This window comes from Microcaecilia unicolor, chromosome 2 (assembly GCF_901765095.1).
Source record: "Microcaecilia unicolor chromosome 2, aMicUni1.1, whole genome shotgun sequence".
Classification (NCBI taxonomy): Eukaryota; Metazoa; Chordata; class Amphibia; order Gymnophiona; family Siphonopidae; genus Microcaecilia; species Microcaecilia unicolor.
In genome coordinates, this window is record NC_044032.1 from 67,642,464 (window position 1) to 67,666,816 (window position 24,353).

At 44.0% G+C, this 24,353-nt stretch overlaps 1 protein-coding gene across 1 annotated transcript in view; it reads right to left on the minus strand.

Annotated features, from left to right (window-relative positions):
- ADAMTS12 (ADAM metallopeptidase with thrombospondin type 1 motif 12) overlaps positions 1-24,353 on the minus strand; it is a 744,436-nt gene that overhangs the window by 51,141 nt on the left and 668,942 nt on the right. Inside the window, exon 22 of the mRNA XM_030193011.1 lies at positions 6,956-7,112. Coding sequence (XP_030048871.1) covers positions 6,956-7,112 — 157 coding nt within the window. The remainder of the gene's footprint in view (positions 1-6,955; positions 7,113-24,353) is intronic.

Below are 24,353 nucleotides of genomic sequence, written 5' to 3' on the forward strand. Positions count from 1 at the left end.
CAAAGACAGTGAGGGCAGTCATGTGCAGCTGCCAGCCCAGCACCTTGCACCGGAGGGAGGGAGGGAGAGAGGAAGGGGTGGGGGGGGGGGGGAGTACAGAGAAGACTTTTAGTTGCCATCTGGGTGCCAAAAGGTCTGGCACCAATGGACTTAGGCACCTAAACAACAGTGCCTGTAGTGCAGTGCCTAAATGGGGGCACTCAGTAGTCTTGCTTTGGCTGCTATATACTGTAGATAAGCTCCCTCCTCTCCATTTATTTACAGTAGCACTGTACAGATAGTGTCACTGCAAATTGTCTCCGACTGCTTCAGCACTATCTACATAATGCCAGGGTGGAGTGAGGTTATTCTGCTTAACTATTTGAATAGTGGAAAGATTTGTCCACTATCCATATAGTCAAGCAGATTAAGTTAAGCCAGAAAAAATGCTGTCCTAACTTAAACCATTTTACGATATAGTGAATGAATATTGCTGCTAATTATATCACCACCAGTGGCCAGAGCTGTCTGAGTAGATTGAGCACTGGTGCCTATCTGGACAGTGATGTTGAATTCACACAGGGCTGGCCCAGTCATTTGGCAAGACTAGGTGGTCATCTAAGGCAGCAGCTTTGGGGGAGGGGGGCAATAAAGAGCTGCTGCAAGTCAAAGCAAAACAGTAGATCCTGACAGTCACATAAACTCAAAGAACCATCATTGCATACTTTTATTTGCAGAAAGTGTGAACAAATAGCACATTTAGCTAGGTAAATGGCTTTTGGAAATTGCCCTCATTTTTTGTGTGTATGTGATAGAGAAACATGATCCTCCCTATATTCAGCACTATTTAACTGGCCAGGAATGGCTCCTGGCCACTGTTCCCTCTAAAGTGAGTGGGAGTCCTCCAACTGCATTGCTGCCAGTAGGGGGTGGTGCTTCAAAACTGTGTCTTCAATAGCTAGAGACAGGCAGGTTCCCTGGAGTCCTGCAGAGCTTGCTTGTCCCTCACTATTGAAAATGTGATGATGAAACAGCACCTCTCACTGGCAGAACTGTACGTAAGTACATAAGTATTGCCATACTGGGAAAGACCAAAGGTCCATCGAGCCCAGCATCCTGTTTCCAACAGTGGCCAACCCAGGTCACAAATACCCAGCAAGATCCCAAAAATGTACAAAACATTTTATACTGCTTATCCCATTTAATAACAGTCTATGGACTTTTCCTTTAGGAAGCCGTCAAAACCTTTTTAAAACTCCGCTAAGCTAACCACCTTTACCACATTCTCTAGCAACGAATTCCAGAGTTTAATTACACGTTGAGTGAAGAAATATTTTCTCCGATTTGTTTTAAATTTACTACATTGTAGCTTCATCGAATGCCCCCTAGTCCTAGTATTTTTGGAAAGCGTGAACAGACGCTTCACATCTACCAGTTCAACTCCACTCGTTATTTTATAGACCTCTATCATATCTTCCCTCAGCCGCCTTTTCTCCAGGCTGAAGAGCCCTAGCCGCTTTAGCCTTTCCTCATAGGGAAGTTGTCCCATCCCCTTTATCATTTTAGTTGCCCTTCTCTGCAGGCAGAGGACTCCAGCTCAGTTAGGGGGAACACTGCTCCTGGCCTGTTAAAATGTTTAGCCGGCTAACCGCTAATATTCAACATGAGATAGCCGGTTCTCTCCACTGAATATTCATGGTTAGCGCATACCTCTAGATTCTATAGAGCGCACCTAGAGATCCGCATTGAAATCCAGGCGTATTCTATAACAACGTGCGTAACTTAATTGGCTTAACAAGCTAAACAGCGTTGACAACAGCACTTAACAAGCAATAATAAGCACTAATCAGTAATAATTCAAATTTACACAAATACCTCGCTAAGCTTATTCTGTAATAAACTGCGCCTACATTCTAATGCGTGCAGTTCAAAAGGGACATGGCTATGGGTGGGGAAATGGGTGTTTTGTGGGCGGTCCAAAAATTTATAGAATATGGCCCAGTGTGCGAAAATCTACGTGTCGGCACATTTTCATTGGTGTAAATGGAGGCACGTGTTTTTAGGCACTGGGATATCAACTAATCGTATTCTATATACTGCACCTAAATCAAGGCACCGCTTATAGAATATGCTTAGGCAGAAATGTTTACTGCCTGGGTTTTTTTTAGGCGGCTTGTATAGAATCTGGCCCATAGTGGCTAATTGGCTATATCATGTGATGTGGAGGGGCATAATCAAACGGCACCGGCAAAATCGATCGCTGGCGATCTATTTTGGCAGCGCCGCAACAGCTGGTCGGAACCGTATTATCGAAAAAGATGGCCGGCCAACTTTTGTTTCGATAATACGGTTGGGGCCGGCCAAATGCCACAGATCGCCGGGTTTGAGATGGCCGACTTTGTTTTTCAGCGATAATGGAAACTGGAACCAGCCATCTCAAACCCGGCCAAATCCAAGGCATTTGGCCCAGCATTCGTAGTGCACTGGTACTTCTGGAAGTTTAGATCTTGCTGATCAGTTATGTTATGACTTACTTGTTCAGGAGTGCTGTATTTTGTGATACTGTTTTGAGAAATGTTCAAGAAAGACTTCATACAAATGAAAAAAGTCCCTGCCTTGCATTTTCCCTTGATGGCCGTCCCTGACGTGCACTTCTCTTAATAGCCGTCTTTCTCTCCGAAAGTGCACTTCTCTTAATGGCCGTCTTTCTCCCTGAACAGGGAAATCAAAAGTTTTTGCACACTGCTTTTTTTGTAGTAACAGTGGGATTTGAACCAGCCACCTCTGCATTACAAGACCAGTGATGTAACCACTTGGCCACAGCTCCACTTACTTAGTGTCCCTCCCTTTTGATTATACCCCTCCAGGTCTCTCTCAGCCACTCATAGACAGCTTAACGTGCTGTGACTGGCTGAGAGAGACCTGAAGGGGTATAATCAAAAGGGAGGGACAGCCAAGTAAGTGGAGCTGTGTCCAAGTGGTTACATCATGGCTCTTGTAATGCAGAGGTGGCTGGTTCAAATCCCACTGTTACTACTAAAAAAAAAAAAACTGTTTTGATTTCCCTGTTTGGGGAGAAAGCCGGCCATTAAGAGAAAGACGGCACATCAGGGACGGCCATCAAGGGAAAATGAATGGCAGGGGCTTTTTTAATTTGTATGAAGTTTTTCTTGAGCATTTCTCAAAACAGTATCACAAAATACAGCACTCCAGAACAAGTAAGTCATAACATAACTGATCAGCAAGATCCTTTTTTTTTACGAGCTGGCAGACTGGCTTCCCCCTCCTAGGAAGGAAATGTTTTAAAGTTTTTTTTTTTTGGGTGAGAGGGGGTTGGTGACCACTGGAGGAGTATGGGGAGGTCATCCCCGATTCCTTCCAGTGGTCATCTGGTCAGTTTGGGCATCTTTTTGAGACTTGGTCGTGAAAATAAATAGACCAAGTAAAACCGGCCAAATGCTCGTCATCGCCGGTTTTCTTTTTTCCATTATCAGCTGAAGCCGGCCATCTCGTAAGCACGCCCACATCCCGCCTTCACTACCCTGCCGACACGCCCCCTTGAAGTTTAGCCGCCTCCGCGACGGAATGCCGGCGAGTGTGTCCAAAAATCGGCTTTCGATTATACCGATTTGGCCGGTTTTAGGAGATGGCCGGCCATCTCCCGATTTGTGTCGGAAGATGGCCGGCTATCACTTTCGAAAATAAGCTGGATAGCCACTTATCCCCAGATTCTGTATAGTGTGCTTAGATTTAGGTGGCAAAATCGGCATGGATTCCATAACACCACACATAATTTAATTGGCTTAACAAACTAATAAGCACTGATATCAGCACTTAAACAATAATGAGCTCTAATTGGCACTGATTAGAATTTAGGCACACAACTCACCAAGCGTATTCTGTAAAGACATGGGTCAAAAAGAGGCATGGTTATGGGCGGGGAAATGGGTGTTTCGTAGGTGTTCTGAAATTTAGACGCCTAGTTATAGAATATGGCTCAGTGTGCCTAAATTTATACGCTGGGGATTTACGCCATATTTTGGTTAGTGTAAACAGATGCGCACAGATTTAGGTGCTGAAATATCAGCTAAGCTCATTCTAAAATTGCTCCCCTTAGTCGGCACTGATTTCAGCACCAATTTTTTAAAACCATGTACAGAATCTCCTCCTTGGTGTTGACAGTCCTATCTTTAACCACTAGGAAGTTAACTGGTTAGCACTGAATATCAGCTTAACCAGATAAGTTCTGGCGGCCAAAAATAAAACCGGAAACGGCCCAGCATTGAGTATCCGGGATCAGCGCCAACCTCGGCACTTATGCGGGCTGCCTCCTGCTGGCTGAATATTGGGCCCAATGTCTTTGGGGGAGGGGGGAGGTACAGATCAGGGCCTGAAAGTTAATTTGGGGGAGGGTGCTTAAGGCTGAAGGTTCACCTAGAGTGCCCAATCCCTTTCCACTGGCTCTGAACACATTTTTAAGGTGCTACAACCATGGTTTTAACAGTTCACCACTGCAACTGAATATCGAGGTGTCCCTTTTATCAGGGACAATTATAGTTTTGCTTTACAGATTTTTTATTGTATAATTTTGTCCTTGAAATGGACTGCTGTTTCTTAGGCAATGATTGTGACATCCTACTTATCCTATGTTATTGTAATCTATCTGCTTTGGAACTTGTAAGATAATAGAGGAAGATAAGCACTTGTATTAGTATTGAAGTGAAAAAAGTAAACATTTCTCTAATTCATGACTTGATTACTAAAATATGTTACCATTCACAAAAACACATCACAGCATGTTCCATTTTATACAATGAGATTTAGGGGCCCTTTTTACTAAAGGGCATTAAGCCCTTAATGTGTGGTTAATTTACAAACACAGCCCACCACTCAACCACATTAAAGGGTTTTGCAGTAGTTTTACTGGACCTGATATTCAGCCGGAAGTGCTCAGCATTTTATTTTATTTATTTATTTGTTACATTTGTATCCCACCTTTTGCCACTTATTAGTAGGCACAAAGTGGCTTACATAGTTCAGGAGAGGTGGTTACAGACTCCGGTGTGAACAAATACAGTATAGGGCAGTGGCGTAGCTACGTGGGGCCTGAGGGGGCCTGGGCCCCTGTAGATTTGGCCCTGGCCCCCCCTGCCGACGATCCCCTTGAACCCCCCTCCTTCCACCAACTCTCCCCCACCTTCGCCGCCCACCCTGCCGCCGCATCAGATACTTTTTTTGCTGGCGGGGGTCCCCGAACCCTGCCAGCCGAAGAGAGTCTTCTTCAGTGCCGGAGTAGCGCCTTCATTCAACGAAGTTCCTGCGATCAGCTGTTTCGACGCCTTACGTCCTGCACCGTGCATGTAGCCCCGTGCAGGACGTAAGGCGTTGAAACAGCTGATCGCACCAGGACGGCATGCGGCAATGGCGGGGGAGAGTTGGTGGCAGGAGGGGGTTCAAGGGGATCGTCGGCAGGCCGGCAGGGGGGTCCGATGTGGAGGCGGCAGCGGCTCGGGGGTGGGGGGCGGCGGCGAGGGGGGCGGCTAAACAGTGCCCCCCACCTCGGGTTCTGGCCCCCCTCCCGGCGAGGTCTGGCTACACCCCTGGTATAGGGTTACTATTACAGTGACAAATACAGTAAAGAAGTATCTGTAAATAGGTTGGGGTGATTCAGACAAAATGTTAGGGTGTGATCATGCGTCGGGGTTGAAAATTGTCCATTTCCTGATTAAAATGCCATATTTCATTATTCGGTATTTATGTCAGATACTGTTGGGTATGCCTTCTTGAACAGGTGAGTTTTTAGGTTTTTTTCAGAATTCTAGATTATTCGTAGATTTCAGGCGTTTTGGTACAGAATTCCAGAGCTGTGTGCATATGTGAGAGAAACTTGACACGTATGTTGATTTATACTTCAGGCTTTTACAACTTGGGAAGTGAAGAGTTAAGTATGTTCTGAATGCTACAGATGTTATGGCCTGAAATTCATTGCAGTGCCATGTCTGGGGCTTCGACACTGAAGGTTATCTAACACTAATGCAACTTATGGGCCCTTTAACAGAGCTGCAGAAAGCATTAATGTGTGCTTACTGTAGCAAAAAATGTCTTACCATGGGGTGCGCTGATGTACGCCCGCAACCCATGTGCTAAAAAAATAAAATGTAGTTTTTACCTCTGGGGGTGGGTCTGGAGACAGAGAGTGGGTGTGTTCTGCACTAATCGGTTAGCACATGGGCACTGCTGTGTTAACTGATTAATGCAAATATGGAATGAATTACCAAAATCAATAAAAACAACACATGACATAAATAATTTTCGAAAATTACTGAAAACTAACCGGTAAGGTCTCATGCGCTACCCGGGCAGTAGGCATGCAGCGTGCATCCACTGATGTTTACCACTGGATAAGCACTACGCAGCAAAATATTTTCTACCACATGTTTTCAGCACATGTCAAATTCAGAATTACTGCCCAGGGAACGTGGTAGCCGGGCGGTAATGGCGATTTGGTGCATGCTGGACGTGTGTCGGCCCTTATACGACTTTGGAAAAGGGCCCCTGAAATTTTCATTTTTATACTAAAGATTCACCATCTTCATAGATTTTAATTAATACCTCAGATTCCATATTGACATAATTTTCACTTTTATTCCTTTGCATTTTATTTTATTTCCCTTATTATTGCTATGGTTAGCAAATTATAACTTGGATATAAACACTATACATTGCATTTTTATTCAAAGTTATACAGTTTATCCACACAATGCCATAATACATGTATAATATAAAATTTTTCCATAAAAACTCTTGGAAAAAAAAATAGTGTTAGTGCATGCTGATATTGTAGTGCACTTTAGTAAATCCAGCCCCTGGTCTGCAACCTCTGATTTGTGAGGGATCTGACCCATCCTGCTGCCCCTCTTTACATGCACGATACTTGAACGGTTCTGAGAAATCTGTAACAAAATGGATGAAATACCTGTACTTCCCTGGCATGTCTGCAGTTTACATTTCTGAAGTTGCTGAGGTTTGGGCTCATCCTGTTCACAGAGGCTGGTGTCTTCAGTCTTCATATTTTCCTTATTGATGCATGTTATGGATCGATGCCGAATACCATCACCACATGACACTGAACACTGAAAGATTAAGATCAGGAATTCAAAAACATGCATTTTATACATTAATATTAACCTGAATATGGCAAAGAGATCCCACAGACCTCATTGTACAAACCTTAATGATCCTAAAATTCAGATTAGAACAATAAGGACTGAATTCTATAAATAGTGCCTAAAATATTGGCACAGAAAAAATAGTGCTAAATGCTATTTTATAAATAGTGCTTAAAGTTAGGTGCCATTTATAGAATAACACCTAATGCTGGGAACCGTGATTACATGTAGGCACGACTATTTATACCAACAAAACAGTGGTGTAAATCCCCACACTTAAATTAGGTAAGGATCCCCTTATTTAAAAACAATGGGGGTCTTTTACAAAGGCGTGGTAGCATTTTTAGCATGCGCTAATGATTAGCATGCGCTAAACACTTGAAACGCCCATAGGAATATACGGGCATCTCTAGCATTTAGCGCACGCTGATTTTTAGCCTGCACTAAAAACGCTAACATGCCCCTGGCTGTGCCTCATTTCTGGACCCACATATAAAATTTATGCTTAAATTCTGTGCCTAAATTTACATGCATAAGTTTTAATTAAATCAAATTAGCACCAATAATTGCTTGCCAAGAGCTCAATTATCGGTGCTAATTGGAGCATTATTCAATTAAATTGCACATGCAAATTGGACATGCACCCAAATTTTGTGCGCATCATTTTTAGTGCTTTTTATAGAATCTGGAGGTAATTGTGCAGATCTGTTTCTAGTTCAGAACTGTTTGTTTTTGGAAGAATGATATCCTGCTTCTGAAATGCAATGGAACCATTCAAAAAAGAAAACGTAAAACTTTTAAAACCAATTAGTTCCCAGCACATAATATGCAGCATTATTGCTTACACTAATAGCAGGATTACTAGTTAGTTATAGTTCTTTTAAGCGGGCAATTTTCAAAACTGTGCATTTTGATGCAAATCTGCAAATACACTTCCCTACAGACTTTGCACCAACTGCCAACTGGAACGTCTGAATGTAGCTTCCCTTTGAATACTGCAAAAGGAAACGGTATCTGCAGAGAATTGCACCTGATTTTCTGTAGATGCTTTTTCTAGCAAAAACATGTACTTTTGAAAATGCAAAATTACACAAGTTGATTTCCTCCCCTTTTGTCACCCTGCTGGGGAATGCCTCCACAATAATGCAGGTATAACATGCACTTGTAGCAATGCATGTACATGCACACAAATACAGGGAAGCAATTTTCAAACAGCCCTTTTACCCATGCAAATACCCGTTTGCATACATTGATGAATTTCAAAACTTGTCTTGAGCCTTTTGAAAATGAGATGTACTCATGCAAATTTTATCCAGAGAACAAATGATTCAAAATATAGCCTGGTAAATCTTTCATAAGAAGAAGTAAGTTTCCAGAAATTTAAGAGATTCATAGCAGTTTTAAAAAAGAAAAAGTATCTTTCATATTCATATTTTAATGTTTTGCCATTATGTTTTAGACATAGAAATGCCCATTCTGTATATATAGAAAAATATGCACTGCAGTGACTGTCCCAGTGGCAGAAAGAAGGCAGGGGATTGAGCTACACATATAGCGCCCTGCCTACTAAGCCGCGCTGTAGGCAAGCAAACTTTTTAGGGTGCGGTAATGATAGAGACACCCATAGGAATAAAATGGGTGTCTCTATCATTACTACTGCTTGAGTAGTACTTGCTCAAGAGATTCCGTTCTGTTTCTTTTCCCTTCCCTTTGGTATGAGTGGATTCCAGTTCGGCCTTGCGGCACGTGTGCTTGGACTCTGTTGTGTGTGGGTTCCAGTTTGGCCTTGCGGCCCATATGAGTGTCCTTCCTTTGTTACTGGTTCCTGCTTTTGTTAAGTTACGTTCCTGGTTTTCGCTTTAGCCAGACTCTTGTTTCATCTTGACTTGAGTGTGCTCTTTCTATTTGCCATGCTTGGTATCTTGTTTGTATTTAGTGCCTGGTTCGCCTCTGCTCTGCGCCCCCAAGAGGACTTGTCTGCTGCAGCCTGGCTGCAGCCCAAGGGCTCACCATTTCGGGTTCCGTGACATTAGTGTTTGCTTCTCAGAACGTAATAAAATGTAATTAAAACTCTGTAAGACGACTCCTCTCTTGTTATCCTAATTAGAATAACTGACTATAGATTAAGACTATAAATGAAAAGTTGTGCAAGGGGTGGGAATGAATAAACTAGGGCCTGCTGTGCTTTCTAGAGGCTATCTGTTAATGCAGTAGACTGTGGCAGAATGTTAAAGTTTTAAAATTATGGGGGAAATGGTTTTATACTATGGAAACTAAACTATGCTGCAAACTGAAGTTAAAACTCTAAACTGGGGTTTCCTGTGATTATCAGCTCTTTTATTTGAAATGGCTAAGCTGTCCTGCAAAACAAAGTTAAAACTCTACACTGGGGTTTCCTGTAACTATCAGCTAATAAGGGGGTCCTTTTACTAAGATGCGCCGAAAAGTGGCCTGCACTGGTGTAGACATGTATATTGGATGTGTACAGGTCCATTTTTCAGCACACCTGCAAAAAATTACCTTTTTTGGCCAAAAAATAAAAAATGGCGGACTTCCATTTTGGGCCTGAGACCTTACTGCCACCCATTGACCTAGCAGTAAAGTCTCACGTGTTAACCAGGAAGTAATTGTCTATGCACTTTTTTGTCCTTTAGATTGTAAGCTCCTTCGAGCAGGGACTGTCCTCTGTGTTAAATTGTACAGCGCTGCGTAATCCTGGTAGCGCTTTATAAATGTTAAGTAGTAGTACTATGCGCGTACAATGCTGATTACCGCTCGGCTACTGCCATGTGTTGGAAAATTTCCAGCGCGCTTAGTGGACGCACATAAAAAAATGAAATTACCACCAGGGCCATGCGGTAGCCGGGTGGTAGTTCAAAATTGACGTGTATAGGATGCACATAAGCGGCTTAGTAAAAGGGCCCCAGAGACTTTTAAATGCTAAACAAACAAATAAAACCCTATTCCTTAAACTGCCTTTGCTAAATAAGTAGAGTGCCTTAAAAATAAAGACACTGAGATAACCTATGTAACTCTAAGTCTACCTTTCCCAAGTTTTAAAGCAATTTCCTAGGAAGTAACTTACCAATGAAGTTCTGTCTTGCTCTAGATGTTCTCACAGCACCTCTTTTAGACAGAGAGAAACTGAAAAGTGTGGCATCTTATGTGCCTTTGTTGTTTTGATTACTCACACTGCAAGCAATGTGACAATAGGGCCCTTTTCAACTTCCTCTTTCATCAGTTACTGTGTCTTGATTGACATATAACTAGGGTTACCATATGTCCGGATTTACCCGGACATGTCCTCTTCTTGAGGACATATCCGGGCAACCGGGCAGGTTTTGCCAATCTGCCCGTTTGTCCGGATTTCTGGACAAATGGGCAGATTGCTTGCCTCCCCTCCCCTTACTTACTACTGCCCTGGTGGTCTAGTGACCTCTTCCGCCTTCCAGGCAGGAAAGAGCCCCCTCTTTCCTGCCCGGAGTGCTGCCCTGCATGCATCCTTCCTGTTGCTGAACTCGGCGCTGATTCAAAATGGCCGCCAAGAGTTGAAGTGACCTCGCAAGACTTCAACTCTCGGCGGCTATTTTGAATCGGCACCGAGATCAGCAACAGGAAGGATGCATGCAGGGCAGTGCTCCGGGCAGGAAAGAGGGGGCTCTTTCCTGCCCCAAAGAGGTCACTAGACCACCAGGGCAGTAGTAAGGTAAGGGGAGGGGGGCTGATGGGGTGTGTGACAGGGGGGAGGGAAAAATGAGACAGGGGCAGAGTGAGGGCGTGAAAGGGGGCGAGGTGGGGTGTGAAAGGGGGCAGGTGGGGTGTGTGGTGTGGGCGGGGCATGTGTCCTCCTTTTTGGGGGACAAAATATGGTAACCCTACATATAACTGAAGATTATCACAGTGTGTCTAACTTCCTAACTGGAAGACCCTTTGTAAAAGATTCTCTGTGAAGGTAACTTTCTATTTTCAAATAATTTTAAAATAGAAATACACAAGTATGATTCTACCTTGCTTTCTGATTGGTATTCCTTTTTTAAAAATAGCCAAGTTGTCCTGCAAACTAAAGTTAAAACTCTAAACTGTGATATCCTGTGACTATTATCTCTGTAGTCCTTTATTTCCACTGGCTAAACTGTGCTTCAAAACAAAGTTAAAACTCTAAACTGGAGTTTCCTGTGACTATCAGCTCTTCTCTACACTGATGCTATGATAAACCCTAGAAAAGACCCTTAACTGCTAACCTATGGAACTGCAATAGACACTTTTAAATGCTAAACAAACAAAGAAAACTCTATTAAACTGTCTTTGCTAAACAAGTAGAGTAACTTCAAAATAAAGACACTGAGATTACCTATTTACCTCTAAGTCTACCTTTCCCCAAGTTTAAAAGCAATTTCCCAGCAAATAACACCAATGAAATTCTGTCCTGCTCTGGAAGTCCTCACAGCACCTCTTCTGGACAGAGAAGAATTGAAAGTGTCATACAGTGTCAAGCTGGAAGTGTCATAAAATGTCAAACTTTAAGCTGACATACAGTTAAAATTCTCTCTTACAGTCTGTAGCAGCACTGTATCTGACTAATACAGTGTTCTTCGATGCAAGGCATGGGGGCCAACAGTGGCCCCCGTAGAGACCTCTGTGGTGGTCCCCATTGTCTTTTTATTTTATTTCTGCTACTCTACCTCTCTACCTAGGCTCAGGACAGAAAGAGGAAACTGGAAGGGGGGGGGGAGGGGGGTGAAGAGCTGCATGCTTGAAGGTCAAGGTATTTCTCAATAGACATAAGAATGCATTTGGAAATGCTCAGAACCTTGGGAATACCAAGTGTGAAGGTGGACTGGTGGGGATGGATGTCATTGACACACACTGGCCAGCAGTGTCACAGCCCCGCATGGCAAGACATTTGGCAACCGTCCTTCAGCTCTTTAGACTCCAAAATGGCCCCAGCTTAAAAATGAATGAAGACCACTGGATTAATGTGTATCCAGTTTGCTCTTTAATGTATTAGGAGAAATAGAAAGTGTTAGTACTATAATCATAGTAGACAAATTCTGAAATGGTGTGCAGTATTTGGGCAGCAGGTTTCTGCTATATGGAAGAGCAAGTTCTATTTATAATTACCTTCCACATGTTTTTCCTGGTAAACCAATTTCGGAAGGAAAGTGACCCTAGAGTCATCTCCGTCAGCTGCTTAATTCTAGCTCACTTTAGCTTAGATTGGTAAAATCAGAGGAAGTGGCTGGAAAATAACCTTTTGCCTCATTTTCTTTGTGTTCTTTTCTCATTGACTTATTCTTGGCAGCAGAAAATTGTATTTTCCAAAAATGGGCTGAAGAATCATAGTCAACAATTGCAATCACTGTTCATTGTCCAGTCATTCGCTCACTGGCAGCACTTAGTACACTGCGGTTTCTGGTGCAATAGAATATCAGGATAAACATGTAGAGGGTAATTTTTTAAAGGAGTTTTCACATGGGTTATGAATGCAAAAGAACTCATATCATCAATAATGCCTGTACTTTTATATAACCTGTGTGTAGGTATATTCACAGAGGAGGAGTTTGGGCAGAGCACAGGTCATGTCATGATTTACACACATAGGAGGAGATTCTATATATGGCGCCTAAAAAAAATCGGCGCTGAAATCAGTGTCGACTAAGCATATTCTATAATCGGTGCCTAATTATAGAATACACTTAGTTGATATCGCAGCTCCTAAAACTATGTGTATCCATTTTACATCAGTGAAAATGTAGTGTAAATCCCAAGTGCATACATTTATGCACAGCTGACCATATTCTATAACTATGCGTGTAAATTTCAGAACGCCCGTGAAATGCCCTTTTTTCCGCCTATAACCATGGCCTTTTTTAGCTGCATGTGTTAGAAGTTCAGTGCACTTTGTTACAGAATACGCTTAGCGAGTTGTGCATGTAAATTCTAATCAGTGTTTATTATTGCTTATTAAGAGCTGATTAATTTGTTAAACCAATTAAGTTGTGTGTTGTTATAGAATCCATGCTGATTTCAGCACAGATCTCTGGGCACGCTATATAGAATTCAGGGGATAGGGCTAGATTCATTCACCATGAACTATATTTATTGGCTTTGGTGGGCTATAAATAAGCTCACTGTAACTGTATGACTGGAATGCCTTGAGCACATTTGAGTTGTTTGTAACCTTTCCTTTTTTTTAATACTCCCCCAACTTTTGTGGTCTAAGAAGGAAATGTTTAAGGGGCCCTTTTACTAAGCCACGTAAGTGTCTATGCACACCCAACATGTGCCAAAATGGAGTTACCGCCCAGCTACCGTGTGGCTCTCGCAGTAATTTCATTTCTGGCGTGCATCCGATACGCGCATCTGAAAAATAATTTCAGACACGTGTATTGGGCTCGCACCAAGTGGCGTATGAAGCGCGTAGGTCATTACTGCCTGGTTACCACATGAGAATTAACCGCTAGGTCAAAGGCTGGCGGTAAGGTCTGAGACCCAAAATGGACGCGCGGCAATTTTCATTTTGCCACAGGTCCATTTTCGGCAAAAATAAAAAAAAGGCATTTTTTTGCAGGTGCACTGAAAAATGGTTCTGTGCGTGCCCAAAACATGCGCCTACACTACCGCAGGTCATTTTTCAGCGCGCCATAGTAAAAGGGCCCCTAAATGATTTAAAAATATGTTTTCCTCAATTTCTTATTTTGTTCCATTTTTCTGTAACAAGTGGTTCATCTTAGATTGATATGTGATACTGATAAAAATATAATAACAAAACACCAGGTGAGACATGATAGGTAGATGAAGAGTGAAAGATGGAACAAAATGGCAATGGGAGTGTGCATTACAGAGTAATGAAGGCTTAAAGAAAAGGAGAAAGAGTAGGCACCAGAGAGGGTTAAGGGGTTAGAGAGAAAGAAGAAAAGGAATTCGGGGGCCCTTTAACAAAGGCACACCAAAAACTGGCCTGCGGCTGTGTAGGCACGTGTTTTTGGCCTGCACCAGACCCTTATTGTATTGCGTCTGGAAAAAAGGGATATTTTTAATGGTCTGGAAAATGGACATGCGGCAAAATGAAAACCAGCATGTGTTCATTTTCGGCCTGAGACCTTACCGCCACCCACTGACTTAGCTATAAGGTCTCATGCGCTACTTGCGTGGTAAGCATGCAGCACATGCCAACTGCCGTTTACCACTGGGTAGGCACTCCACAGTAGAGAATATTTTCTACCACGTGTTTTTGGCACACGCCAAATTTGGAATTACTTTCCGGGACACGTGGTAGCAGGCGGTAATCTTACGTGTCTTTGTAAAAGGGCCCCTGAGATAGCAGTGTTAGTAGATATAATTGGAGAAAAGAGGGCGAGATGGAGATCAAATATATGGAGAGGTGGGAAGGAGTACAGTGAAGAGGTGATAATTCAAGGAGGGCAAAAGAAAAGGAAAAAGATTTGCAATGAAAGAGAAAAAGATACCATATAGAATGATGGGAAGAAGGTATGGAGAAACATGTAGAGGCTATTAGATGAGCACAAAATGGATGCAAGAACCAAGAAAAGGTTTCAGGAGATCATAAAATATAAAAGAAGAGAAAAGATAAAGAGCAGTGGAATGAGGGGACAAAAATCAACCTACAAAGATGGCAAAAAAATTCAAAAGAATTTCTGCCGGTATAACCCTGCTTTATCCAAGGAACTTGGGGCCCGATTTTTAAAATGATTTGAATGGCCAGGAGAGGTTCCTCGCTGTTAAAATCATCTCTCCGGGCTAACCATTCTGAATTTAGGAAAAAAAAATATAATGTTGTTGTACCAATGTAACATGAGACACATTTTCAAAAAAGACGCTATCTATGGGCACATTAATCATAGCTAGCATTCTTCATTCTTATGAGAAATGAGGAGTCAGGGGGCTAACCTTGCAAGAGGCTTTTTAAGATGTCCTGCAGGGGTCAATACTTTAAATGGGATGCTCAAGGTAAGGTTTTTTGGCACATGGATGAAAAGACATCATAGCGTACTGAATCAGATGGGCTAGTTTTGTGCATACTGTGACAACAATGAACCTTACTCCTAAGCCAGGGAATGTGACTTTACTGACTTACAAATGCATTCACTCTGCAGCTCCTCAATACCTCTCCACTCTCAGCTCTCTCTCCACTCCTCCCCGGGAACTCCGCTCACTGGGCAAATCTCTCTTATCTGCACCCTTCTCCTCCACCGCTAACTCCAGACTCCGTTCCTTCTATCTTGCTGCACCTTATGCCTGGAATAAACTTCCTGAGCCGGTACGCCAAGCCTCATCTCTGGCCATCTTCAAATCTAGGCTAAAAACCCACCTCTTCGATGTTGCTTTTAACTCCTAAACCTAAACCTTCAACTGTCCCCTATCCCTGATATGTCCTATCTTTCCTAACCCTTATCCCTTACTTGTCCTGTCTGTCTGTCATAATTAGTTTGTAAGCTCTATTGAGCAGGGACTGTCTCTCCATGTTCAAGTGTGAAGCGCTGCATACGTCTGGTAGCGCTATAGAAACGATAAGTAGTAATAGTAGTTTCTCAAATTTACTGCCAACACTCACCATAGTACTTGTATCATGCCAAACAGCTTTTCTCTAGAGTTTGTAAGATGTAACATGTATAGGCAACCTTTCCAGGTATACTTAGAAATTATTTTTAATCAAGCCTTTGGCACCCAAAACGATGAGGTATATTTCTGGATCATTCTGTCACATTTCATGGTCTTTGGCTGCATTTCTCGATACTTGAGAATCTACTGTCTCTCTACACAGTTCTCAGAGTAATCATTTGGAACTGACATCGCTCTACTCAGACTACCAAATAAAGAAAAAAAAATCCTTATTTGGCAGACTCAACCCACTTGGTGCACTGTGCAGGGATCAGGCATCACCATTTTGAAAGATGGTGGCACTGAGGCAGGAGCGAGTGGCCATTGCTCCTGTCTCTTTCAAGTTATGGGGTCTGGGGCCTGGGAAAGGGATCTGGGGGTGGGGGTGCCTCTAGGCATCAGGGAAAGTTTTTTTTTTAAGTTGGGGAGGGGATTGGTTCAGGTGGGTCAGGTCAGGAGGAGGGATGGGGTGCCGCTAGAGATCCAACTCCTCTCAACCAGTGGCTTAGCAAGGGCGGGGTGGTGGGGGCGGTCTGCCCTGGGTGCACGCTGCTGGGGTGGTGTCGGCTCCGCTGGTTCCCTGCTCCCTCTGCCCCGGAACAGGTATAATATGTAATTTATTTAGTGTTTGCTTCTCAGAAACTAATTAAATGTAATTAAAACTTTAACTTAAAAAAAACCTTATTCTTATCATAATTAGAATAATTGACTATAAATGAAGTGTTGTGGTAGGGGTGGGTGGGAATGAAGACTGAACAAGGCCCTGCTGTGCCTGCTAGAGGTTATCTGTTAATGCTGTAGTACAGTGATGGGCAACCTTTTGAGCTTGGTGTGTCAAAATTCGCCAAAAAACCGAGCATAACTCGGGTGGTATGTCACTTCGAGAAAAAAAACCATAATTTTGCGATATTTATAGTTTAAATAACAAAATGTATAATTGTAATATATAACTGTATTTAATAAACCAAAACCTAATTATTTAACTTACCTGCTTAGTGACTTCTTTGTTCATCTGTCAGTCGGTTTCTTTTGTTGGTCTTGATATTATTTAACTTGTGTGGGGTGCCGTGAACTAAGATAAGTGAGGGGGAGGGGGAATTCTTTAACTAATCTGCCTATTAGTGACTTTTTTGTTGCTGAATTTCATTGGCTAAATCTTCAATTGAAGGTTGGTATTTTGTACACTTCAAGCCCAAGCAAGCGCTACTAACTTCATCTTTCAATCTGTTTCTTTTGTTGGTTTTGATATTATTTAACGCTGAGAATAAGGTTTCACAAAAGTACGTAGAGGGAAAAATTGTGAGTAAAGCCATTGCTATATTTTTCAGGGTGCTAAAAGTGTCTGGTAAATGGATCCAGGCACTCCAAATTTCCTGCTAACTCAGATATTCTCTTAATAATTGCATCTTTATTCTGCATATCGTGAAATAGAACTGGTGCACATCTTAGGAGAGTTTCTTTAATAAATCCTCCCTCACTGAGTGCTTTTCCATGCTGAGCTATGGAGTGAGCAATGCTCAAACTTGCAGATGTTAAATTTGTAGAACCTTTTACAAATGTAAGGATGGAATTAGATTGGCTCTTATAAAAGTGTAGCTGCCTGGAAATGTATTCCTTCCTTTCATCCTCACTTTTTTTCAAGAGCTGGGAATGATTAGTTTCAAAATGTCTATTTATATTCCACGTTCTGCTTACTACCGTTTCAGTACATAGAACGCAAAATGATCTGCCATTTTTTTCTATAATGCCATACATCTCGGTCCATGTCTCTTGAAAGGGTCGGCTACTGCTACTACCACTTCCTTTACTTAACCTTGGTTTTTTATTTTTTGGGTTCTCCATCAGGGGGGCAGTGACAGAAGTTAGAATTATAGATAGCCTGTTAGCCCTGCAGGCAATTAGGGGTTAACTAGCCTAACTGACCACCTTATGTAAATTAAGATGGCTGCCGCTATTTCTAATGGCAGGAAACGGCACCCATAGCACATGCCCTCGCCTCTCCCAGCCTCCCCCTCACCTATCTCAGTAATGATGGTCAATTAGAAATCCATGACACCCCAGAACAGTAGATTGGATGATGGTTGCTGTGGTTATGTGGTTGCTGGTAATGGCGATCACAGGGCCCCCAGAGATGCGTCCCCCACGGCATTCCGCTGCTCTCTGCTCCGCCGGCCGGAAGTGAGGTCAAAGATCCCCTAACGGCCGTGCAGGAGCCGGGGCAGAGGGAGCAGCAGGGAGGGAACAAGCGGAGGACTCGGAGGGAGCCAATAGGAGCGCACACGGCACCCCCCCCCCCAGCGGGTAAACATGCACCGGGGGGGGGGGGGGGGGGGAGGTTGCGCTGCACCTGGGGGGGGCACATCGGCGATCCGCCCCGGGTGTCAGCAAGGAACGCCGCTGCTTCTCTGTATGCAGCCACATGCGGCCGCGTGTCACTGAAAATGGCTACGCGTGTCATAGGTTCGCCATCAGGGCTGTAGTACAAAGTTCAAGTTTTAAAGCTGGGGGAGGGGAAGGCTATGGATACTAGTTAATAAAGTTTGCTTTTTTAAATTTACATTCTACCAATAACCTATAATTCCTCCTTTAAACCCCAATCTTTAAGTTCCCAAAGCACAGAGCAAAATAATGTTCACTTACCAGAGAAATGTACTCTTCTCTCAGAAATTCTCAGAAAGAAAGTTAAGTGGGACCTTTTAGAAGACCTCCTTCCTCCAAGGCAGCACAAGTGCTACCAGACAGGATATGGAACTTCTCAACAATGTTCCTGTAGGCTTCCTCTATGTACCTCTCTGACTTCATCAACTCCACCAAGTCTGATCCTCTACCCTAAAGAGAATTGACTAACACAACTACATGCTCCTCTGGCCTGGCAAACGCAAGAAGCTAGTCAATGAGTTGAGTTGGAGCAGGAAGGTGACACAGAGGTCTCACTTTTGCATTTACCTTGGCATCCCCATGGAGGCCAATTGGAGGAAAGATGAGTTGGGTTCCTTTTAGGGCCCTTACCATACAGCTTTGGCGGAGGTGCATAGTATGCAGTGGAGTGTGTCACACTTCACTACAGAAGAATCCGCAGCCAAGCGGAGAACTCGAACTCCCCACGGGAAAACACAAGTGTAAGTGAGAGTGGGGTGTTTGTGTAAGTGAGAGTAGGATGAATTTCCGTGGTCAAACATCCCACTCTCACTTACACTTCACTACTGTACAGTATTGAATTCTCCCCTAGGAGGGATCAGGCTTTATTTTCTTGATAGGCTGTATTGGGGCTGGTGTGTATTGGACAGTGTTATGATTGGGACTGGGAGAAGGTGAGGGCATTTGGGAACCTGGAACAATGTTATTATCTGCTCCCCAAGGATCTTTTCCCATATCAAAAAGTCAAGCATTATTTGAGTCAGTGTCCCGTCTTCCGCCGGGACCAACACTCACCTGCTTGCCGCCGGTGCCCGTGGTCCATGGGGCCCGGGCCCGCCATGGATGGCCGGCCTTCGCCGCAGGTCCTCTGGTGGCCGGCTTTCGCCGGCCAGTGGGAAGAGGCGGCCATTGTCTCCAGTCTGGCTACAGAGGATCGCCGGTTGTTCTCACCTCATTGCTGCCGATGGCCGGCTTTCCACTTCCGGAATGGAACCCCGGCAACATGGCGCCGGCGGAGGATAGCCGGCGTCTCTTCCGGTTGCAGGAGCAGTAGGGGAAGCGGTGACTAGCGGCACCACGGATTGGTTCCTGGAGACTCAACCGCAGGAAGCATCAGCTGGGGCCCCGCGCTAATGAGGAGGACTACTTAGGAGCACCACTCCTCCTAGCCAGTGCTTCGGCTTCTCGTTTCTGAGAGCTCTGCATCGTTGGATGGGACTCTGTACCTTGTTATCGGACTTTGCCTGTCTAGACCACTGCCTGCTACTGACTCTCCTTGACCGCTGCTTGCCTCGACCACTGCCTGCTACTGACTCTCCTTGACCGCTGCTTGCCTCGACCACTGCCCGCTACTGACTCTCCTTGACCGCTGCCTGCCTCGACCACGGTCTGCTACTGATTCCCCTAGACCACTGTCTGCTTCTTCCAGAAGCCCTGTCCGCCCCCTGTTCCCGAAGTCCTGTAGGCTGCCCACACCTGGAGGCTCAACTTCCAGGGAACGGTGGTCTTCCCAGGCGAAGAGTGGGGGTGGGTCGGCTGTCCTCTGGAGAAGGAGGGATTTACTCCGCCGTCTCCAAGAGCTCACACCAGCAAGCGGCTCATCCTTTGGTGGAGCAAGACAGTCAGGATCAAATTCGGGGGGGGGGGGGGGGGCTTGTACAGGGGAAAGGGGAAAAAGCCCATTTGAGAACTTGTTGGGGCCTGTGGTCAGGAGGGGGGCTATTTCCCAAACATATTGGTGTTTGAATAGTAGGGGAGGAGAGAAACTCCTTTATATGCTTACGTAGGAGGAAGACATTGGGATAGAGAAGACTGATCAGGAGTAGGAGGAGATCTGACATTATATCCAATCCCTGGGTCTTTCTACCCTCATTGTAGAAAATGTGTATAAGGTCCTTTTGTGATGGTATTACACTCCATTGTTATTTTCCAAAATGTATGCTGGTGCTTTTGATTAGTATTGGAGGGGTTGTGGGGCATGGGGACCTACTGTCAAATGTGGTGGAGCTGACCGCTATTACAGCCATTTTGGCAGCAGGCATTTGAGATGTTTTCCCAGATGCTTTGGCAGGATCTGCAGCCTGATCTGGAAATTGCTCTACTGAACAGACTGCTCTAGGACCTTGGAGGGGGGAGAGGAGGGGTCTACCTCAAGTTATTTGGGAGGGTGGAGGGAGGAGGATTGCTGCTATAGGGACTGGGTGGCTTTTCTTTAACACCTATAGGCAGTGCATTTTTTCGAGCAAAAGAGGTGCCGGTATCCAAATGCTAGGCCACCCTTCAGGGGTGTGGTGATCACTTAGGGATCCACCCCATAATAGCCAGACTCCCCTGCAACCAGTCACAGAATCTATGACAAGGCAGAATTGATGTGTAGAGCCTCAGCTCTTTCATTAAAACTTGGGGTCCATGGGTCAATTTTAGTAGACAATGGAAAAGGTGCTGGTACTGAGTACCCCCAAGTACTCCTTCAAAAAAAGCCCTGCCTATAGGGCCACAGTACATGTGTCGGCAGATAACACAGATGCACTCACACTATCTGGGCCACATTGAGCCTGCGAATGGGTGGGATAATGTGGGATACAAATGCAATAAATAATAAATAAATATCTGCTGATACAGAATATGCGCCATGAAGTAAGTGTCCGCCAGATGCAGTAAATGCATGGCAGATGTTGTCCACACCCCCTAATTTTACTACTCGGGCTTTGCACTTATTGCATATTAAGTTTTGCAACTAACATGCAGTAAGTACAAAATCTTACCACCCTTTAGTAAACAGGCCCTTCGATTTTCTCTGAGCTAGCTTATTACCTGCTGGACTCTAATGGTACAACTGACTCCTTTGGACCCTTGCCATCTTTTTGTTTTTGCTTTTGCTGATCTTGAAATTTTATTTTTTTTATTAGCTTTGGCAAGTTTCCCGTCTAATTCTCTCCTGACCTGCATGCTAAAGTCCCTTTGGAAATAGGATGCTTACATATGAACTGCCAAATTGGCTTAGTCTAGCCTAGCAATTTGTTATATTATCAAACAATGAGTACTGTTGATTAGTTGTTCATTTACTGTCATCCATTTCCCGTTTCCACCCTTAAGATAGGACTCTCTGAAAGAGACAATTTGGAGAACGGTATTCTGAACCACTGAATTGCTTGATTTTTGAAACAATAGAGGAATTTCCAAGATTAATCTTAAGAACATACCACCCAATATTGAAAAGGGTTTAACCTGGCAGGAGAGGCTCCTGACTAGTTAAACCCCGCTGAGTGACCTTGCACACGATATCCAGCAGCACTTAAGTGGTTATTGCTGCTGAATATCACAGCTAACCGGCAATCTCCTAGCTGGTTAGGTTAGGGGTGGACCAAGGGCGGAGCTTGAGAGGAATCCCTATTTAGCTGGTTAGCAGCTGTTTTCAGTCCAATGCATAAAATTAGAACAGCAAAAAGGCTGTACTAACAGATTGTGAACCCTCTAGAGACAGAGAAAGTACCTGCATATAATGTGTACAGCGCTGCATACATCTAATAGCACTATAGAAATGATTAGTAGTAGTACTAGTAGTAAAGTAAACTGGGCACCGGTCTGAACATTAGCCGGTGCCCGGTTAACTTCTGGGTAACCACTGATACCCGAATATTCAATATTGGGAACCGTGTATGCCCTAGGTTTTAATATCTGGGGTCAGCTCAGCCTCACGCTATGAGCTGTGTAACATCATGAGAATTTTAACAGCTGTTCTTGCTGTTTTAAATTCTCAGTGCTGTGCACAGTTCATTCAGTCCATTAAGTTAGTGCTTCCATTGCTGGCCTATGGCAGCCCTGACAGCAAATAGGAAGGAAGAAGCTGCCTGTATTTTATTTCCTGCTCTCATCTCTAGGCTGGCTGACTGTGTCAATCGCCGGCGGTGCCGGAGGGAGAAGAAGAAAGCTTCAGGGCAGTCAAAATGACCATGCAGATGGGAGAGAGTGGCAGAAGAGACAGGAGAAGACGCATGACTCGCGCAGGAGGGGGTAGAGAAAGATACTGCTTTGCATGTGGCGCATAGGCGCAATTTTTTGTAAAAATCTGTTTAAGGGAGCGACTGCTCCCCTTGCGCCCCCCCCTAGCTACGCCACTGGGCACTTGCTAAAGGAGCAAGGTTGCTGGTTTGTTTTAGTGGGAAGGTATGGGGAACCTTGCCATCCCTGTGTAATCCAGGGAAGAAGAAGAGAGGAATTCATTCAGGGTACCTGCTATGAAACCCAGGCAGCTTATACTTCTAAATGGGAAAGACAAAGACAAAAGAAGAATATTCCTCCACACAAATGAAGAATATCAGACACAGTGAAGGCGATGAATGATGCTAAATCCAACACCAAGGTGTAAAACTAGACTTTATTTGATAGGCAGAATCAAGACTCTACACGAATCATGTTTTGGCCAAAGGGCTTTCCCTCAGGAGTCTCTGTGAAACCATCAAAGGCTTACTGTATGCTGGCATTACTGAGATTAGAGCAATAGTGTCAAGATAAAACAAGTGTCATGTGGTATTATTGCAGAGCAATAGTACTAAACACAAACAAATGGAGCAAACTAACGATCTATCTGAAAACTTCAGTGGCCCGACATTGCTCCATTTTTTTGTATTTAGCACTATTGCTCTGCAGTAATATCAAGTGATGCTTGTTTTATCTTGGTGCTATTGCTCTGATCACAGTAACGCTAGCAAACAGTAAGCCTTTGGCGGTTTCAGAGAAACTGCCAAGGAAGGCGCTTTGGATGAAACACAATTCGTGTAGAGTCTTCATTCTGCCTATCAAACCGTCTAGTTTTACACCTTGCCGTTGGATTTTGCATCATTCATCACCTTCACTATGTACTGTCAGCAGTCTGCTATCCACTCCCCCCACGCCTCAACCTTGCTACACTTCTGCATGCCCTGTACAGAACGGTTGAGGCGTCGGAAGGATAGGAGATCGGATTGCTGATGGCACTGGCGCATATTTTTCATGCGACAGATCGTGTAAGAAATAGATGCCATCAGAAGTTCATTTCGGGGAGCGGTCACTCCCCTGGCGACCTACCTAGCTACGCCTCTGCAGGCAGGAGGAGAAAAGATCTGTTTAACATCTGAAACAGCCTTGCTGCAACACCACAGTATCTATCACCTAGATACCAAGGAGCCTGTGATTACGAACTAATTGACTTTTGATAACAGTTAACATCGGATTAAGTGTAACAGCATCTGAACTGTGCAAGTCACGCCAAGCCAAGCCCTCACCACACTGGTGAGTGGTTTGAGTAACAACAAGAAAAAGGAGAAGCTGCTTGTAATTTCTGTGCTTTATCGAAGGTGAAGAGACAAGCTACTGCAAATAGTTGGCCACCTATGTTGAACTAGTTGAAGCTGTACCCTCATAAAATGAAGGACAGTAAAAGTTCTGGTTTTCAGTAAAAAGAACTGGTGTGGTCTCCCAAAGGCCCACAAAAGTCTTCCGGAAACTATAGAGAAGAAGCTGGGGAGATGAGGAAAAATACATAACCACAAGGACAGACTAGGCTGAGAAGTAGAACCTTGGGGCAAAGACCTCTAAGAAATGAAGGAACATGGACAAAAGAGCAGGTACTTACCTTTACCTCATTGAACCATGAAGGTTTGGAAGTTTTGATTTAACTAAGATTAAAAGCCCAGGGATGGAGGATAGGATGGCTAAGTCATGTTGAGTTTTGTCCTATCCAGGGTGTGGAGGCTGTTAGACAAACTCCTAGTACCTACTCAGAGAAGGCAGTCTGTTGTTTTTTGAAGCTTATTTTAAAGGAAAGCTGACCCCCCCTCCCCCCAAGATGATGTGCCAGTGTTTTCAGAAGACAGCTCATTTGCATACTGTAAATTAATTTACAAAACCCAGGAACTCAAGCATTATATTTTCTTGTTTTATTCTGCTAGAAGGTATGTCAGTTGT